Genomic DNA, 14533 nt, shown 5'->3' with positions numbered 1-14533 from the left:
ACAATTTATGTGATCGTGACTGTCAATGAATCCTCACTGAAACTGGAGATAATTCAAGACTTTATTTATCCTTATGGCATTGTTCACATAACATGTCATGACTAATCAGGTTGGGAGGAAAAATTCAAATTGTATCCAGCATCCAATGTAGTAATTGTCAGCATATATTTATTTCGTTTATTTACATTCAAATTTTACCACTGTAATTCTACGCCAACTACCATTTCATAATTACTTAATCACATTCGAACACTTTTCCAGGTGTGACCGGTTTAACTTCAGTTGATACTTGGCCACTAAAATTTTAATTGGAAAAATGACTTTACTTCTCTTTACTTCGAGAACTTATGGATACGGTTAAAGTATGGTATTTTGTCTACAAAAAGGATAAACTTTAAATGAGAAAACCTTTTTAGAGTGCATATGGTGAAGACATCTTGAAGGTTTTCTTTTGCAGTCTCGGAACTGTACTGATAATTAAATTCTAGCCATATTGGTGAATAATTTCAACTTATAAGCAACCCTGAAATTGTCAAAAATATGTTATAAGTGAATGACTCACGATGAAGCGATTTGGTGACTGGTAGCAATAACTGTTGGGGGTTGCACCTCTCGTCTGGCATCCCTGGTAAAGTAGTAGATTTTTGAGGTCTTATGATATGGACCACCAGGTATTTCAGGTGGAGGTTGTGTGCGGGCAGCAAGACAATCAGCAAAGCGTAGAGCATTTACGTGATCTTTCTGTAATGAAGAATTGTCATAAATTGAGAGATAAGAATGCGAAATCAGTAATTGTGAAGCAATTTGGCTTAATGAAATTGAACTTTGTGTATAATCATTATATAAGCAATCAACTTAACCTCTAAATATAAATTACATCGCTATATTTAAATATAATTCCGTGAACTTACCCCACGTAACAGTTTACGGATTAAATTCACCATTCCGGTGACCGAACGATGTTCAACGGTGCCAGGCATTATTGCTAATTTATATTAGATCAATTGATGCAGAAATTTATATCACTCCCAGAATAAACTGTCAAATAACAAATCGTCACCAATAATCACAGTATTTTCTAACGTTGACTGAAGACTATAAAGACAGTTCCCCTGGGTAAATTTTTGTGTATCAGTTTTCGACGAGCAAGTGGGCCCAGGTGGGAGCGTAGGAGGTATGAACTCAGTGGTCTGTAAGATCAGAGTGCGGTGTGCTTCGCATCAATTTTCTGGATGGGATGCCGACACTAATATAGCTGCTACGTCTGTGACTTTGGCCGTTGAAGCAGCATGGTTAGCTTACTCTAGGCTCCCATGAGCTGTGCAATCAACGCATGTGCGCTTCGTTAACCTAAAAATCGACCTGAAAATCGTGCTGCAGATGATCGTCATTTGAGACAAAATAATACATGAGAATACAAGTGCGGTGACAATAACGAAAGTGACAATGTCGAAATCAAAACACAATGTAAGAGACCTGACTAAAGCAAAGTTTGACAAATGGCATGAAGAATTTCCTAAAACAGATGACATCATTGCATCTGGTAAAACCGAATTGGAAATTATGGAGCTGAAAGATGAGGCTAAAAAGTGTTTAGACTCAGATACAGCAGCTTTCAATTTGAAGCAATCAAAGTTGGGAAAGTCAGATTTTTCCTGGATGAAGACGTTCTTGTCTAAAGGTACTGTCGCAGACAAGGTCGCAGCGTCTGTCATACTGATTCAAGACAATCCGAAGTACAATTTATCGCGGCTAAGTAATCTCGTATCGATGGTTAAAGTTTCTAAAAAGAAACAATGCACAATGATCATAGATACTTTGCAGGAATTATTCTCCTCGGACTTACTACACCCAAACTACAAGTTGTTTACATTCGAGCAGCAAAATTTCATCCTGTTGAACGATAAGCTTTTTGCCAACAATCCTATCAAACGAAGGCAGCTACTTGCTCACTGGTATTTTGAGGACCAGCTTAAGATGTGCTACTCTCAATTCATCGACGCATTGAACACTGTTTCTCATGACACGGTTGATGCAAATAAAGAAAAAGCTATTACCAACATGTACAAATTGTTGGCTAAAAATGCTGAGCAAGAAGAAAAGCTCTTGGCACATATTGTGAACAAAATTGGTGACCCAAGTGCCAAAGTTGCCTCCAAGGCGGTATTTTGCTTGGGGCAATTGTTGGATGAGCATCCAAACATGAAGCAAGTAGTCCTGAACGAAGTGGAAAAGTTATTGTTCCGAAAAAATATAACGCCAAAAGCACAATATTATGCAATCTGCCTGCTGACACAATTTGTTCTTGATGACGAATGTAAAGAGGTAGCAAATAGTTTGATATCACTATACTTTAGCTTTTTTAAGGCTTGCCTCAAGAAAGGAGAAGTTGACTCTAGGATGATGGGAGCTCTGCTCATGGGAGTAAATCGTGCCTTTCCATTCTCACAAATGGATCCAAAAAAGCTGGAGGAGCATATTGATACTATATACAAAGTTGTGCATATCGGGTCCTTTAACGTCAGTTTAAACGCTCTCAGTCTACTGCATCAAATCATTGGCAAAGAAGATAAGCAATCTAATCGATTCTATTGTGCTATGTATAAAAAGCTCATGGATCCACATATTGCAACAACAACTCATCAAGCGATGTTTCTTAGTCTGCTGTATAAAGTTCTCAAAAAAGATACTAGCATTATACGCACAAAAGCATTCATCAAAAGAATACTGCAAATTTCAATTTACTTACCTACGAATATGATTTGCGCTATACTTTATATGATCTCACAAGTATTTAAAGCTAAACACGGTGTCTACATTGGAATGTTCAAAAAAAATCATGACATTGCTACTTTGAGAAATACAAATAATGAGATATTGCTTAATGATAGTGAAGAAGAACTAATGGAAAAGGACGAATCGAAAGATAAAGAAAAAGGAGAAGAAAAAGAAGAAGAAGAAGAAGAAGAAGAAGAAGAAGAAGAAGAAGATAGCGAAGAAAAAGAAGATAAGACTACTGTCACATTATCTAACGTCACAGTAACACCAATAGAAAATTTGCTGGAAACTGTGGAGCCAAAAATTGAAGTAAAAGAAGAAAATATTAAAGCATATAATCCTTTTCACCGGAATCCACTTTATTCAGGTGCCAACCTGAGTTATTATCATGAACTTTGGCCTCTCACATTTCATTTTCATCCAACGGTGACTCTTTTTGCAAATACAATAATCAAAGGTAATATATAAGGCACAGAAATTTTTGTCGCCTGTTCAGGATAAAATTTTTTTAAGTAGGTTAGCAAACAAAATTAATAAGTTGGAAATTTTCATACATGGAAATTTATAAATATAAATAAACTGATTTATTACAAATCTAATATATATCTAATTCATTCTTAATTCAGGAAAACCAATCGTCTACACTGGTGACCCACTTCAAGATTTCACCTTGATTAGATTTCTTGACAGATATGTGTTCAAAAATCCAAAGAAATTGGAAGAAAAAAAAATATTGATTAACCAAAAAAATCCTCTTGCTAAGCGTTCATCTTATTTGGCGAAAGGTGTGAAGTCAATGCCAGTGAATAGTAAGATGTATCTAAATGAAGATGAGAATAAAATACCAGCAGACGAGTTATTTCTATACAATTATTTGAAGAGCCGAAATGTGATGACTCAACATGACAACGAAGACAACGATGAAGATGATGACTTAGAGAGCGTAAACAGCGAGGAATTTAACACAATGCTGGATGGACTTAGTAAAGACAAAGATTTTGATGATATTGATATTGCCGGTGAAATAAGTGCTTCGAAAAAAAAGAGGAAAAAAGGTAAAACTTATCCCAGCTACATTTTATAATAAAATTTAGATAATCATCATGAAAGTTGACACAATTAACTACAATCTTCATGTTATTTGTTTCCAGGCGAAGAGGAAAGCGAAAATGAATCATCAGATGACAACGATGTCAATGAAGATAGTGATGAATCTGTTGACCAAGACAATAATGGATCTGAAGACGAGATACTAAGTGATATGGAGCAAGACGATGAAGATGACCTTGAGGGTATTGACGACGAGGATCTTAGTGACATGGACTTTGATGATGACGATGAAGACCAGTCTGATGAGTCCTCTTCCCATCAAACCAGCAAAAGCAAGAAGAGGAAAAAATCGGATTATGATCAAAATGTCTTTGCTGCTGCAGAAGAATTTGCAGAGCTTCTTGATCAGGAAGGTACCTCAAAATCTAAACACGGTGGAGCAAATACTTTGAGCAACGTTGATAAAGCAGCGGTAAAACAACTGGACTGGGAAGAGAAAAGGCACAGATGGATCAAAGGATATAATAAGAGCATAGGAAAATCAAAACCTAGGACTGGTTCACAAAGAAAGGGTGTTAAAAGATTTAAAAAACGATGAATTAGAATGGATTAATATAAATAAAACGCATCAATGACTCGTGTTCATTATGTAAAGTGGCTTGAAAAAAACAACTAAATGTATTATTTAAAATTTATTCACGTTATGAAGTGAGTTTTCAAGATCCGTAAATGACTTATGTAATTTCAATGTCAGATAATTGAGTTTTGCTGCGAACTTGAACACCAAGTAAGCTAGTTCATTTTGGTTCTGCATTATTTTTGGTTGCAAGCAACCCAGGTACTATAGGTTTTCTTTTTCTTTGTTTTTCCAATAGCGAAAATTGATAATACGCAACGATACCACATTATTTTATCTTTTCAGTAATCGACAACGTTTGTCTCCATCTCGACCTCACCATTCTAATACTGATCCCATATATACGAAATATTATAACAATGAATAAAAATCAACTTAATAATTTTCCATTATAGTATATATGAATAATGGTTCGTTTTTTTTTCGCAGAAATACTCGGCACAATTATCGTAATTATGTTTTACGTTCATCAGTCTTTTAAGTAGAAACATAAGTTGTACGCTTCGAAATTAAAGTGAAGAAATTTTTACATGAAAATTAAGTAACCTTGCACAGTTTAAAATTCAAATTCGCCATTGGCGTAGCCATGTAGGATGTTGAAATGTTCCGACCAATAAACGGTCACCGTTGACCGAAATCTGTGCAGCGTTACGAAACTGATCAACAGTAGCGAAGAAATTTGGATTCTGTTAGGTTTCTCTCTGTATTCAGTATAGTCAGTACGGAACCTGTCCCAAATAGTTTAAATCACGGGTGGTCAGAAATGGCAAACCCTAAATATGAATTGACGATAACCTGTAAATCACCGCGATCGCCACAATCGACTGGGAAAATAAGTAAGGAAACTGGGGATGCACGTGAAAATATCAAAAGTATGAATTCAAACATTTTTGATGAATTTGAATATGGGAATGAAAGCAATTGTATTAATTCGAACATAAGAAATGATAGTTTCGCCACTACAAAAGTAACACTGAAGAATACTGTTGACCAGATACTCATAGATGACCCAGCTCAGATTATGGAAGTAAATGAGAGTTTTGATTTGAATTCAGGGATCCAAGGAAGCTTGTGCTCTCAATGCAAATTCACGAATAGACTTAATAGCTATATTGAACGCGCTATTAATAGTTCGGTTGAAATGGAAAAGGAGTTTCAAGAATACTTTGCCATGTCCGAAACTAGCAGCTTCTCACCTGCGATGAATGGAACCGTAGACTTATCCGAATCTGTGTGTGATGATAAAACTAAAAGTGTAACAGGGTATATTTCCCCGAATATTTTAAATTCATCATATCATAGTATTGGCTTACAGAATTCTTCATTTACACCTAATTTGTTATTAGAATCAAATCGACCACAAATTTCTGAACAGTATTTAAATGAAACGGAAAAGACAGCACTGGAACTTGATCAATCCTTGACCAAAAATTCTGTTGAGATTTGCAATGGGAAGTCAAGCAAGGACCAATTTACATGTAAACGATCTCTTACTATGTCATGGAATTCTGAAACTTGTTTGGTAGAGTTTATTTCATCAAAGAAGACTCATTTCCACAGTTTAAGAAAGTTTAAATCCGAAGATAACATCCTAGTGAAGCTTACAGGAAGTAAGAGTGATAGCAGAAACAAATTTTCTGTTCTACCTGACAAATTTATGTCAAATTTGATGGAAGGGTTTGGACTGATACCCTTCATCAAAGGCAACCATTCTCCAGAGATTATAAAATGTAACGAAAATGTCAGTAATGCTCTTACTTTGAGGCAGTCAAAAAACAAATGTCTTGATGACTGGAATAACGATAAAGTAAACACAGAAAATTCACAACAGTTTTCTGTGCTACTTCAAACTGACTTTGAAAAATTAGAAGACATAAAACAAGGAGAGATGGGTATGGACCTTGAACAAACGTACAGGACAAGTAAAAGCATTTCGTTTGAAAGTAGTGATATTTTCTTAGAACAATTAACACCATCACAAAATCTGAATGTACAAGATACTCCCACAGAAGATAGCAGTTCTACATTTAATCAAAGTACAATTGAAGAAATGTATTTCATGGATTCTAATGATAATATTAACTGCTCAAGCACTAATGAAAAATTCCAAATATTGCCTCAGCACGAGACTAATGGAAATGATTCACTCCAATGCACACTCAATGACAAAATGATAAGAGATACAAGCACTACAGAAAAGTTGGTTGATTTGAATCTCCAACAACTTGCCAACTCAACTACTCAACCGATTCACGAAGAATCAAAAAAGAACAATATCACTGTTAACAGAGACTCAGGCAGCATCGTTGCCACGATTGATTCAAAAACTGGATATAATGAGATGCAAAGTTCATCCACCGATACTACACTAAAATCCGACGCACATTTGTCTGTCATACAGTTGAAGGTTATGCGGAACGAAGAAGAAACGACAGTGAAGGCCATCAATCTTGTTAATCCTATCGATGATCCAGGGAAAAGTTCTGAATCGCTAAGGGATCAACAGCTCGGAAATGAAAAGGGTTTGGAAATTTCAAGTAACTCCTTCTTAGAACTTTCGATAGAATCACAGATGGATACCATACGAGAAAAAGACACACTTAGAAAGAAAGAAATCGTTCCTATTCATATAAATAATAGTATCACGAGTTTCACAACTTCACAGAATTTGAGTGTGGAAAATGTAGAAACAAGAAACAGGCAACTAGCTGTTTTAAATACAGTTAATATTAATGCTGATGGAGAAACAATAAATTTACCAGATAATGTGAATACAGAATTTATGATTAGGGAAAAGTTGAATAGGGTTGAAAAGGAAGATGAAAGGACATTAGAAAAGAGGATGCTTTCCAACTTGACCAACAATCTCTTTCCAAATGTTGATTCGCCAAAAGATGAGAATATTGGGAATACAAACCGTCAGACATCTCCAGGCGATTTTAGTTTGGATATGCTGTCTGAGTCACAACTGCAAACAATTGAAACAGAAGCTTATGTAAAAGCAGAAAAAATAGATGTCCAATTAAAGAAAGCAACAACCGAAGGCGGTGTAAACAAACAGAATATATTCTTCAAACCTGAACAGACAGGTATTATTACTACGGATAAGAACGATCTGGTACTGCCCAATTGGGTGACAAATCGTGCTCCTGAGCCAGACTATGATAAAATGAGATGTGCCTTTCAGAACAGACGACAGTACGTGAAAATACTACTTCAGGAAATACTCAGACTTAGGTGCGCAGCATATTTTAGTTTTCCTACATATCATGCAGACAAAGATCGATAGTTCAATAAATTACGTTGTCACATTGATCATGATTGTAAACTCATCGCATCATTATCATTTTCAGTACGATAGTTTCCAAGGTAGGGGCTGTGCTTCGTGCAGAGCATGCAGAAAACAACTTGAAGCCACATGTGGACAGTGTTGATGAAGCAACTATTTGTGAGACTCTTAGTAATACTAAAACCAATGTTCAGACTTCTAATAATGCAGTGAAAGACCTTAAAAATAAGAACATATTTTACGTACCGCCGTCGAATATGCCATTTCCAAATATCCCTCAAGATTTTCCTAACAACATAAATAATCCGCCTAATAGTACTGGAGCTTCCATGAACACGGTAACACTTGAAAATAGTGTATACACTGATATAACAACAGATCTTAAACGTGAAAAATTTTATGTACCTACGACAAATAAATCGAAGTACGATACCCTTCCAGCTGTGAATCAACAAATGGATACAAAGTTTAAGGATGGTCAAATTACTGAAGCATTTGTGCGTCACAATGCCTCGAATATGTTTGGCTCCCTGAAGCAAATTTCGAATAATCATAAAACTTATAAACCAGATGTCAGGAGTATATGGCACTCCTCTGGCCAAGAAAGTGGTTCCATTCCGGAAATATCGTTCAGCAGAAACAAGGTTCCGAAAAACAATCAAACAGTTCGACAACAAATTGCTGCAGGATATGAAATGCCACAGTCAAATTTAAATGCTTCAATTTTTAGCAATAATATGGTAGCCAAAAATGTTGAAGAAGGAAAAAGTAACATATGTGACTTGGATCATTCAAAACTGGCTAATAAAAACACAATTTTTTACGTACCCGATGAAGGGTCATCAGTGTCAGGTGATTACGTTGGATTAGGCAGTATAAAAAATGATCCAAGTCGCTCTTATAAGTTTTCAATGCCATCGAAATCGCAAACTAGATCAAATGAAAATTCAAAACTATTGGTCAATGATATATTAGCCATGAACACACAAAAAGCACAATCTAACAGAAAAAATCTAGAAAATTTGCAGCTCACTGTTAAAAACGACATTTTTTATTCACCTGATGAATCATCAGTGTCAAACAATACATTATTTACAAGTAAATTCGCAGAATCAAGTGGTACAAAAAGCGACCAAAATTTTTTTTATTATGCAAACTTTCCAATGCCTTCTTCATCCCATCCAAGACCAGATCAACACCTTATGTGTAATGTGGTAATCTCAAACAAGTTGAAGAGAAAAAGTAACATTCATGATGCGAACAATGCAAAGCGTGCTCGTGAAAATACCACTTTTTATTCGCCGGAGAAATTGTCAATACCGTCAAAAGATTTATTCTCAACAAGTGATTACATGGAAATACGCGATACAACAAATCCGAGCATTTCTTCACGTAATTGTTCACTGCCTTCATCCCACGTGAAACTAGGGAGACCACTACGACTGTTGAATAATACTGCAGTTTTTTACAACGGTAATAAAGATCAGGAAACTGGTTTCAGAAAACTATATCGCCATTGATTGTTCTGCGGCATTTCATCAGAATGTTCATATACCCTCAAAGTCATCTTTCTGAAACAGTACAGCACATGCAATTGATTAGATAAATGATTGTCACAAATTGTAACGAAATATGTTGAAAAATGTTGTGTATTAGAACATTTTCTTAGATTTTGCAACACAAAGTGTAACAAACGACATATTATTACTTGCTCCAGAACATGACACCTACCATTTCATTGTATTCCAATACATGTTTCCTTATTGCTGAAGTATCAACCCATGTCACAAAGTCTTCCAAGTTTCTGGAAATCGAAAATTATTACGATTAGCATTTTAGGGATGTCAATTTCAGATAGTTAGCAAAATTTAAAAATTGGTAGATACTTGTACCAGTTAATTTTATTTGGTCTTATTATTTACAGATTAAAACTAAATTTACTGTTTAATATCAAACTGAATAATTACTTTACGTCTCTCAAATGTCATATAGAATAAGGATTATTGTCTAGTTCTAAGATCTTTAATGTGAACCAGGAAAAACTGTAAAGTATTCACAGAAATATCTTTCAAGTTACTCTGGTAAGTTATAACTGATATAGAATATGTATTATTTATTAACTCTACCGTCAACTACCCTAAGTAAATTAGAAAAGTATATCATTATATTTTTAAAAATAATGCCAATTTGTTTTGATTAAATTAGGATATTAATGATTTAAAAAAAAGTATATACCTTGTTACAAGAAATGCTGGGTCCTTAATGACTTCAGGTCCAACTCGTACATGAGCTTGTTCGATTAGCTTTGTCGCCATTTTAATGGTTTCACTCATTTTATTACGAACCATAACGACAGGTAATCTTCTTCTACAAAAACAGCTGGCTGTAACTTTCTCGCACAGAGATAAATCCCACTTAGTGGAAATGAGACCCATCATATACAATTTCTCCAGCAACATGGCACTTTGTTCTATTCTGAATGGATGTTCAGCATCTACTTCCTTGATCTTTCTAGCCAGTTCTCGAATTTGTCGTGATAATTTGTTGTATCTGAAATAAAGTAGTTGTTATACGTACACATAAGTTAAAAATTAGAAACATAACGAACAGTTTTAAGGAAACAGTAGCTTAGGTGATGTCAATATCTCTGAGAGAAATGTATCGAATATTTCGATCATGTGGAGGTTATACTGAAAATGACAACTCACTTCGTATAATCTTCTCTTTTTTGGATTCGGTATTTTTTCAAAATTTTAATCTCGTGCAAGTTATTGTCTACCTCCCAAGAAATAAAGTCTACTTTTTTCAGTAACTTCTTCTCGTGATGTTTCAATTTTCGAACCATCTTTCGAATTCAAAAATGTCACGACTTACACGAACACGTGTGTTTTGTCGACACGCGAGTCTGGTTTTCAGCGGAAAGCAATGGGTGCGTTCGACTTGGGCGCTTACGGCTTCAGGCTTCAGCACATATATAAATATACATATAAATGCTATAGGATATGGCGCTCACAGCGCTCAATGCAGAGTGCTCAATGTGGCTCAAAGCGACCCAGTCGAACGTACCCAAAGTCGGCCTGTACAACCTCAGTACTCTCTGCTCAGTAGAAGCGTGCGTGGACGGTGGTGGACGGTGGGAACTGCGGAACGAAACCGTCACGGTAAACAACCATGGCGGATCCGTTGAGTTTGCTTCGCCAATTCAACGTAAATAAAAAGGAAATTATTGAACGTGAAAACCAAATTATATTTGGTGAATTCTCATGGCCAAAAAATGTCAAGACAAACTATTTGACATACGGGTAAGGATCTCATCCAAAAAATCTCATTATATTTCTTATACTACTTTCCAATCTGGGCAAACTACAACCAAAAATCAGGCTCGTCGTTTTGCTTTTTTTGGCACAAAGATTATTTAAGTTTTCATATTGCATTCATGTGTAGCTGACTGAAATCAGTGTTATACAATCCTTATTCTTCACCGATATTTTAAGAACTGGTTACTTCAGTGGCGGATGAAATTCAACGCGGGCCATTTCTCAACAAATTTGTACACGTATAATAAGGTGAAGTCTTTTCGTGTGATGCAAACACGCTCTGATACATTGAGTAAATGTAGCAAACAAACGCAGTAAAGTTTACGTGCTTCCTCCTATTTATTATGAAGATTTTCTTTTTGTACATCGACGTAGCTGTCGCTGTATTTTGGAATTTACGAACGAATCAAATGTGAAATTTCTACGGAGATACGATAAGATTTTCTGCTGTTCACAAATTTCAAACTTGATTTCTACTAGCATTCAGATATCATACATTGTTGATGAATGTTCAAGTGTAATCCACGATGTGAAAAAAGAGGTATCATTATACCTTCTCACATACTTTTTCTCCAGCGAATCGCAAAATAAACAAAACATGTTTATTAAATTTATTATTGCATAATCATAGATTTGAACACTATGAAATGTAAAATGAAGCTGTAAACAATTACCTACATTTATAATTATCCAAAACAATTGCGCAATGTTTATATCTCGATTTCACTCGCATCAAACGAGTCAGCGAGACATGAAACTTCAGTGACATAACGAAACGCAAATAAGAAATATAAGATAATAGCTTGATCGTTGTCAAAATGTGAAATGTCATGAATTTAATTTTTTTTATATTACAAAGTGGTAAGATTTCAATTGCATGTTAGTTTTTGGGTTTGTCTACGAATCGACATATATTTTGTAGTCCTTGTAATTGTTTGGTTGTGAAATTTTCAGTTTTCTGCTTACATTTTGCAGATCCGGAAAGGAAGGCACACCTAAGGAGTACTATACTCTTGAATGCCTTTTGTTTTTATTGAAACATGTTCAACTCACGCATCCAGTGTATGTGCGGCAAGCCGCCGCAGAGAATATACCTGTGGTGCGCCGTCCGGACAGAAAAGATCTGCTGGCTTACCTTAATGGTGAAACAGCCACCTCAGCCTCCATAGATAAATCAGCTCCATTGGAAATACCAACACAAGTAAAACGAACTGCCGAAGATGGGCTAGATGCGGGACTTTCTAAGAAGCCACGTTTTGAAGAGACACATGTTCAGAAGGTGAAGGAACAATTGGCAGCGCGACTGGATGCGCCAAAAGAAGCTTCTGTCACAGTCGACAATATCAAATCTCTTTCAGAGGCAATGTCTGTTGAGAAAATTGCTGCAATCAAAGCTAAACGTTTGGCAAAAAAGCGTACTACAATCAAGGAAAATGACGACATTGGTATGGGTTCGGATTTGCGTGTTATACTAGACATGGATGTCGATGATACTAAGGACATCGTATCTAGAGAAAGACAGTGGAGAACTAGAGCAACGATACTTCAAAGTGCAGGTAAAATGTTTGCCAAGAACATATTTGCCATACTTCAAAGTATCAAAGCCAGAGAAGAAGGCAGGATGCAAAAAGGGCCTGCAATACCCGCACCAATGGTTACGCCAAGGTCTACACCTATGCGCCCATTGCCACAACCAGCAGTTTACAATCGTTATGACCAGGAAAGATTTATTCGTCAAAAAGAAGAAACTGAGGGATTTAAAATCGACACAATGGGGACTTATCATGGTATGACGCTAAAATCTGTGACTGAAGGTACCAATCCCGCAATAAGAAAGCCCACAGTCAATCCTGCTGCTACACCAAGCTCCGGATTACTTCCTGCATCTGCTGCAAAACTGACTCCACAACAAGCAGCTCAGAATAAAAGACCAAGTAGAACACCCATAATAATTATACCCAGTGCAACTACATCTCTTATAACGATGTACAATGCCAAAGAAGTATTGCAAGAATTGAAGTATGTTAGCAACGAGGAAAAGCGAGCACAAGGTGGTAAAAGGGAGAATGAGATTCTTCTTCAGCGAAGAAAAGATGGTGGTCTCACTGTTCCTTATAGAGTTGTTGATAATCCCCAAAAGTTGACAAATGCAGACTGGGAGAGAGTCGTTGCGGTGTTTGTTATGGGTCCTGCATGGCAGTTCAAAGGTTGGCCTTACGACGGAAATCCTGTCGAGATATTTTCAAAAAGTAAGACAATTCAATATATCTACATTACTGGTCAATGTCACTTGGATACGTGACAGATCCTGTAGTTTTATTCTGTAATTAAGTTTTTGTCACCCAAACTTTTTTTCATTTGGTGGTTGGAGAATTCAAATAGTTTTTATATTATTGCTTTTCATAAAAATGCCTGATCAAGTTTTATATGTTTTTACTAATATGATTTCAGTTTGTGCCTTTCATTTGAAATACGATGAAATGAAGCTAGATGCAAATGTTGCCAAGTGGGCAGTAACTGTTGTGGAACTGAGTCGCACCAAGAGGCATTTAGATAGAGCAGCATTGATGGTCTTCTGGGAGCAATTGGACAAGTAAGATCAATTTATGTACAAAATAGCGAAGTTCATAACTTTTTGCGATTAAAGAATATCAATAATTCCGACGGTTATTGTTTTTTTTTTTTTTTTTTTATTTGCCTAATTTTTCTGTAAGGAAAAAAGCTGTCTTAGCATTCAGATCATTTTTACATTTATTTGAAATATGTTACAGCATGTGTGTTGTCAAACTTCCGTGTTCTTCCAAAGTTTTATTATTATTACTATTATTATTATTAATCCTATTCTATTGTCAAATATCAGCCAGCAATTTTCTCTAAAGTTGTATGTATGAGGACCAGTTTTACCAACTTTGTTTAAACATCGAACTTCACTTGCATAGTGGTTTAATTGACTTGACAGTTGAGCAGTGTAGTTTAGTAATAGATAATAGTTTGGAGGAATGAACGGATTAGAAAAGGCATAGAGCAGCTAACTTTTTTTCACCAACTTTTTGTATACCAAGAGAGAACTAGAAGTAGATCAAATTCCGAGCGTAAGATTTCTGGTCTCCAATAGGTAAAAAGACCTCTAAGCTGTTGACTTTCTAATTTATGATATACGGTGTCATAATGGTTTTATTTCTGTTTCAGGCATATGATCAAGAATAAACCACATCTGCGATTTTAATAACTGAACATGAATCGTGCTCTAAGCAGCTTGTAATATATAGATGACACAATCATCCACACAGCATACGCATGCACGTATATTAAGTTTGTATATCATGACTAATACGGTTTATAATCGTTAAAAAAAAGAGAATAGCATTATCAAGTGTAAATATTGGTATAAAAATGAATAAAATGAGTACATGAATATTATGTGGAAATATAGATTGAAAAAATGGAAATATTATATGTTTA

The 14533-nt window shown here is 35.6% G+C and overlaps 5 protein-coding genes across 5 annotated transcripts; 3 read left to right on the top strand and 2 right to left on the bottom strand.

Moving 5' to 3' along the window:
- Nucleotides 1–148: 148 nt before the first annotated feature.
- On the bottom strand, nucleotides 149–1153 carry LOC107224231 (NADH dehydrogenase [ubiquinone] 1 alpha subcomplex subunit 7). The gene is made up of 3 exons (XM_015664212.2): nucleotides 912–1153; nucleotides 563–741; nucleotides 149–296 (listed from the first exon to the last, which is right to left on the bottom strand). Exons 1-3 carry the CDS (start codon nucleotides 978–980, stop codon nucleotides 236–238), a joined length of 309 nt encoding a protein of 102 aa, XP_015519698.1. The 5' UTR covers nucleotides 981–1153; the 3' UTR covers nucleotides 149–235.
- Nucleotides 1154–1305: 152 nt separating this feature from the next.
- Nucleotides 1306–5006, top strand: LOC107224241 (CCAAT/enhancer-binding protein zeta). The gene is made up of 3 exons (XM_046734018.1): nucleotides 1306–3235; nucleotides 3405–3833; nucleotides 3930–5006. The coding sequence occupies exons 1-3, from the start codon at nucleotides 1447–1449 to the stop codon at nucleotides 4424–4426; spliced, it is 2715 nt and encodes a 904-aa protein (XP_046589974.1). The 5' UTR covers nucleotides 1306–1446; the 3' UTR covers nucleotides 4427–5006.
- Nucleotides 5007–6363: 1357 nt separating this feature from the next.
- Nucleotides 6364–10114, top strand: LOC124293362. The gene is made up of 2 exons (XM_046734019.1): nucleotides 6364–7702; nucleotides 7819–10114. Exons 1-2 carry the CDS (start codon nucleotides 6516–6518, stop codon nucleotides 9272–9274), a joined length of 2643 nt encoding a protein of 880 aa, XP_046589975.1. The 5' UTR covers nucleotides 6364–6515; the 3' UTR covers nucleotides 9275–10114.
- LOC107224093 (U3 small nucleolar ribonucleoprotein protein IMP3) lies at nucleotides 8790–10720 on the bottom strand. The gene is made up of 4 exons (XM_015664020.2): nucleotides 10463–10720; nucleotides 9990–10304; nucleotides 9486–9558; nucleotides 8790–9325 (listed from the first exon to the last, which is right to left on the bottom strand). The coding sequence occupies exons 1-4, from the start codon at nucleotides 10597–10599 to the stop codon at nucleotides 9302–9304; spliced, it is 549 nt and encodes a 182-aa protein (XP_015519506.1). The 5' UTR covers nucleotides 10600–10720; the 3' UTR covers nucleotides 8790–9301.
- A 118-nt stretch (nucleotides 10721–10838) lies between these two features.
- On the top strand, nucleotides 10839–14488 carry LOC107224274 (parafibromin). The gene is made up of 4 exons (XM_015664271.2): nucleotides 10839–11056; nucleotides 12047–13320; nucleotides 13523–13664; nucleotides 14261–14488. Exons 1-4 carry the CDS (start codon nucleotides 10926–10928, stop codon nucleotides 14295–14297), a joined length of 1584 nt encoding a protein of 527 aa, XP_015519757.1. The 5' UTR covers nucleotides 10839–10925; the 3' UTR covers nucleotides 14298–14488.
- The last annotated feature ends 45 nt before the right edge of the window (nucleotides 14489–14533 follow it).

The sequence above is a fragment of the Neodiprion lecontei genome, chromosome 3 (assembly GCF_021901455.1).
Source record: "Neodiprion lecontei isolate iyNeoLeco1 chromosome 3, iyNeoLeco1.1, whole genome shotgun sequence".
Taxonomy (NCBI): Eukaryota; Metazoa; Arthropoda; class Insecta; order Hymenoptera; family Diprionidae; genus Neodiprion; species Neodiprion lecontei.
The sequence above is the reverse complement of the archived record's forward strand: the minus strand, read 5'-3'. Positions and strand labels throughout refer to the sequence as shown.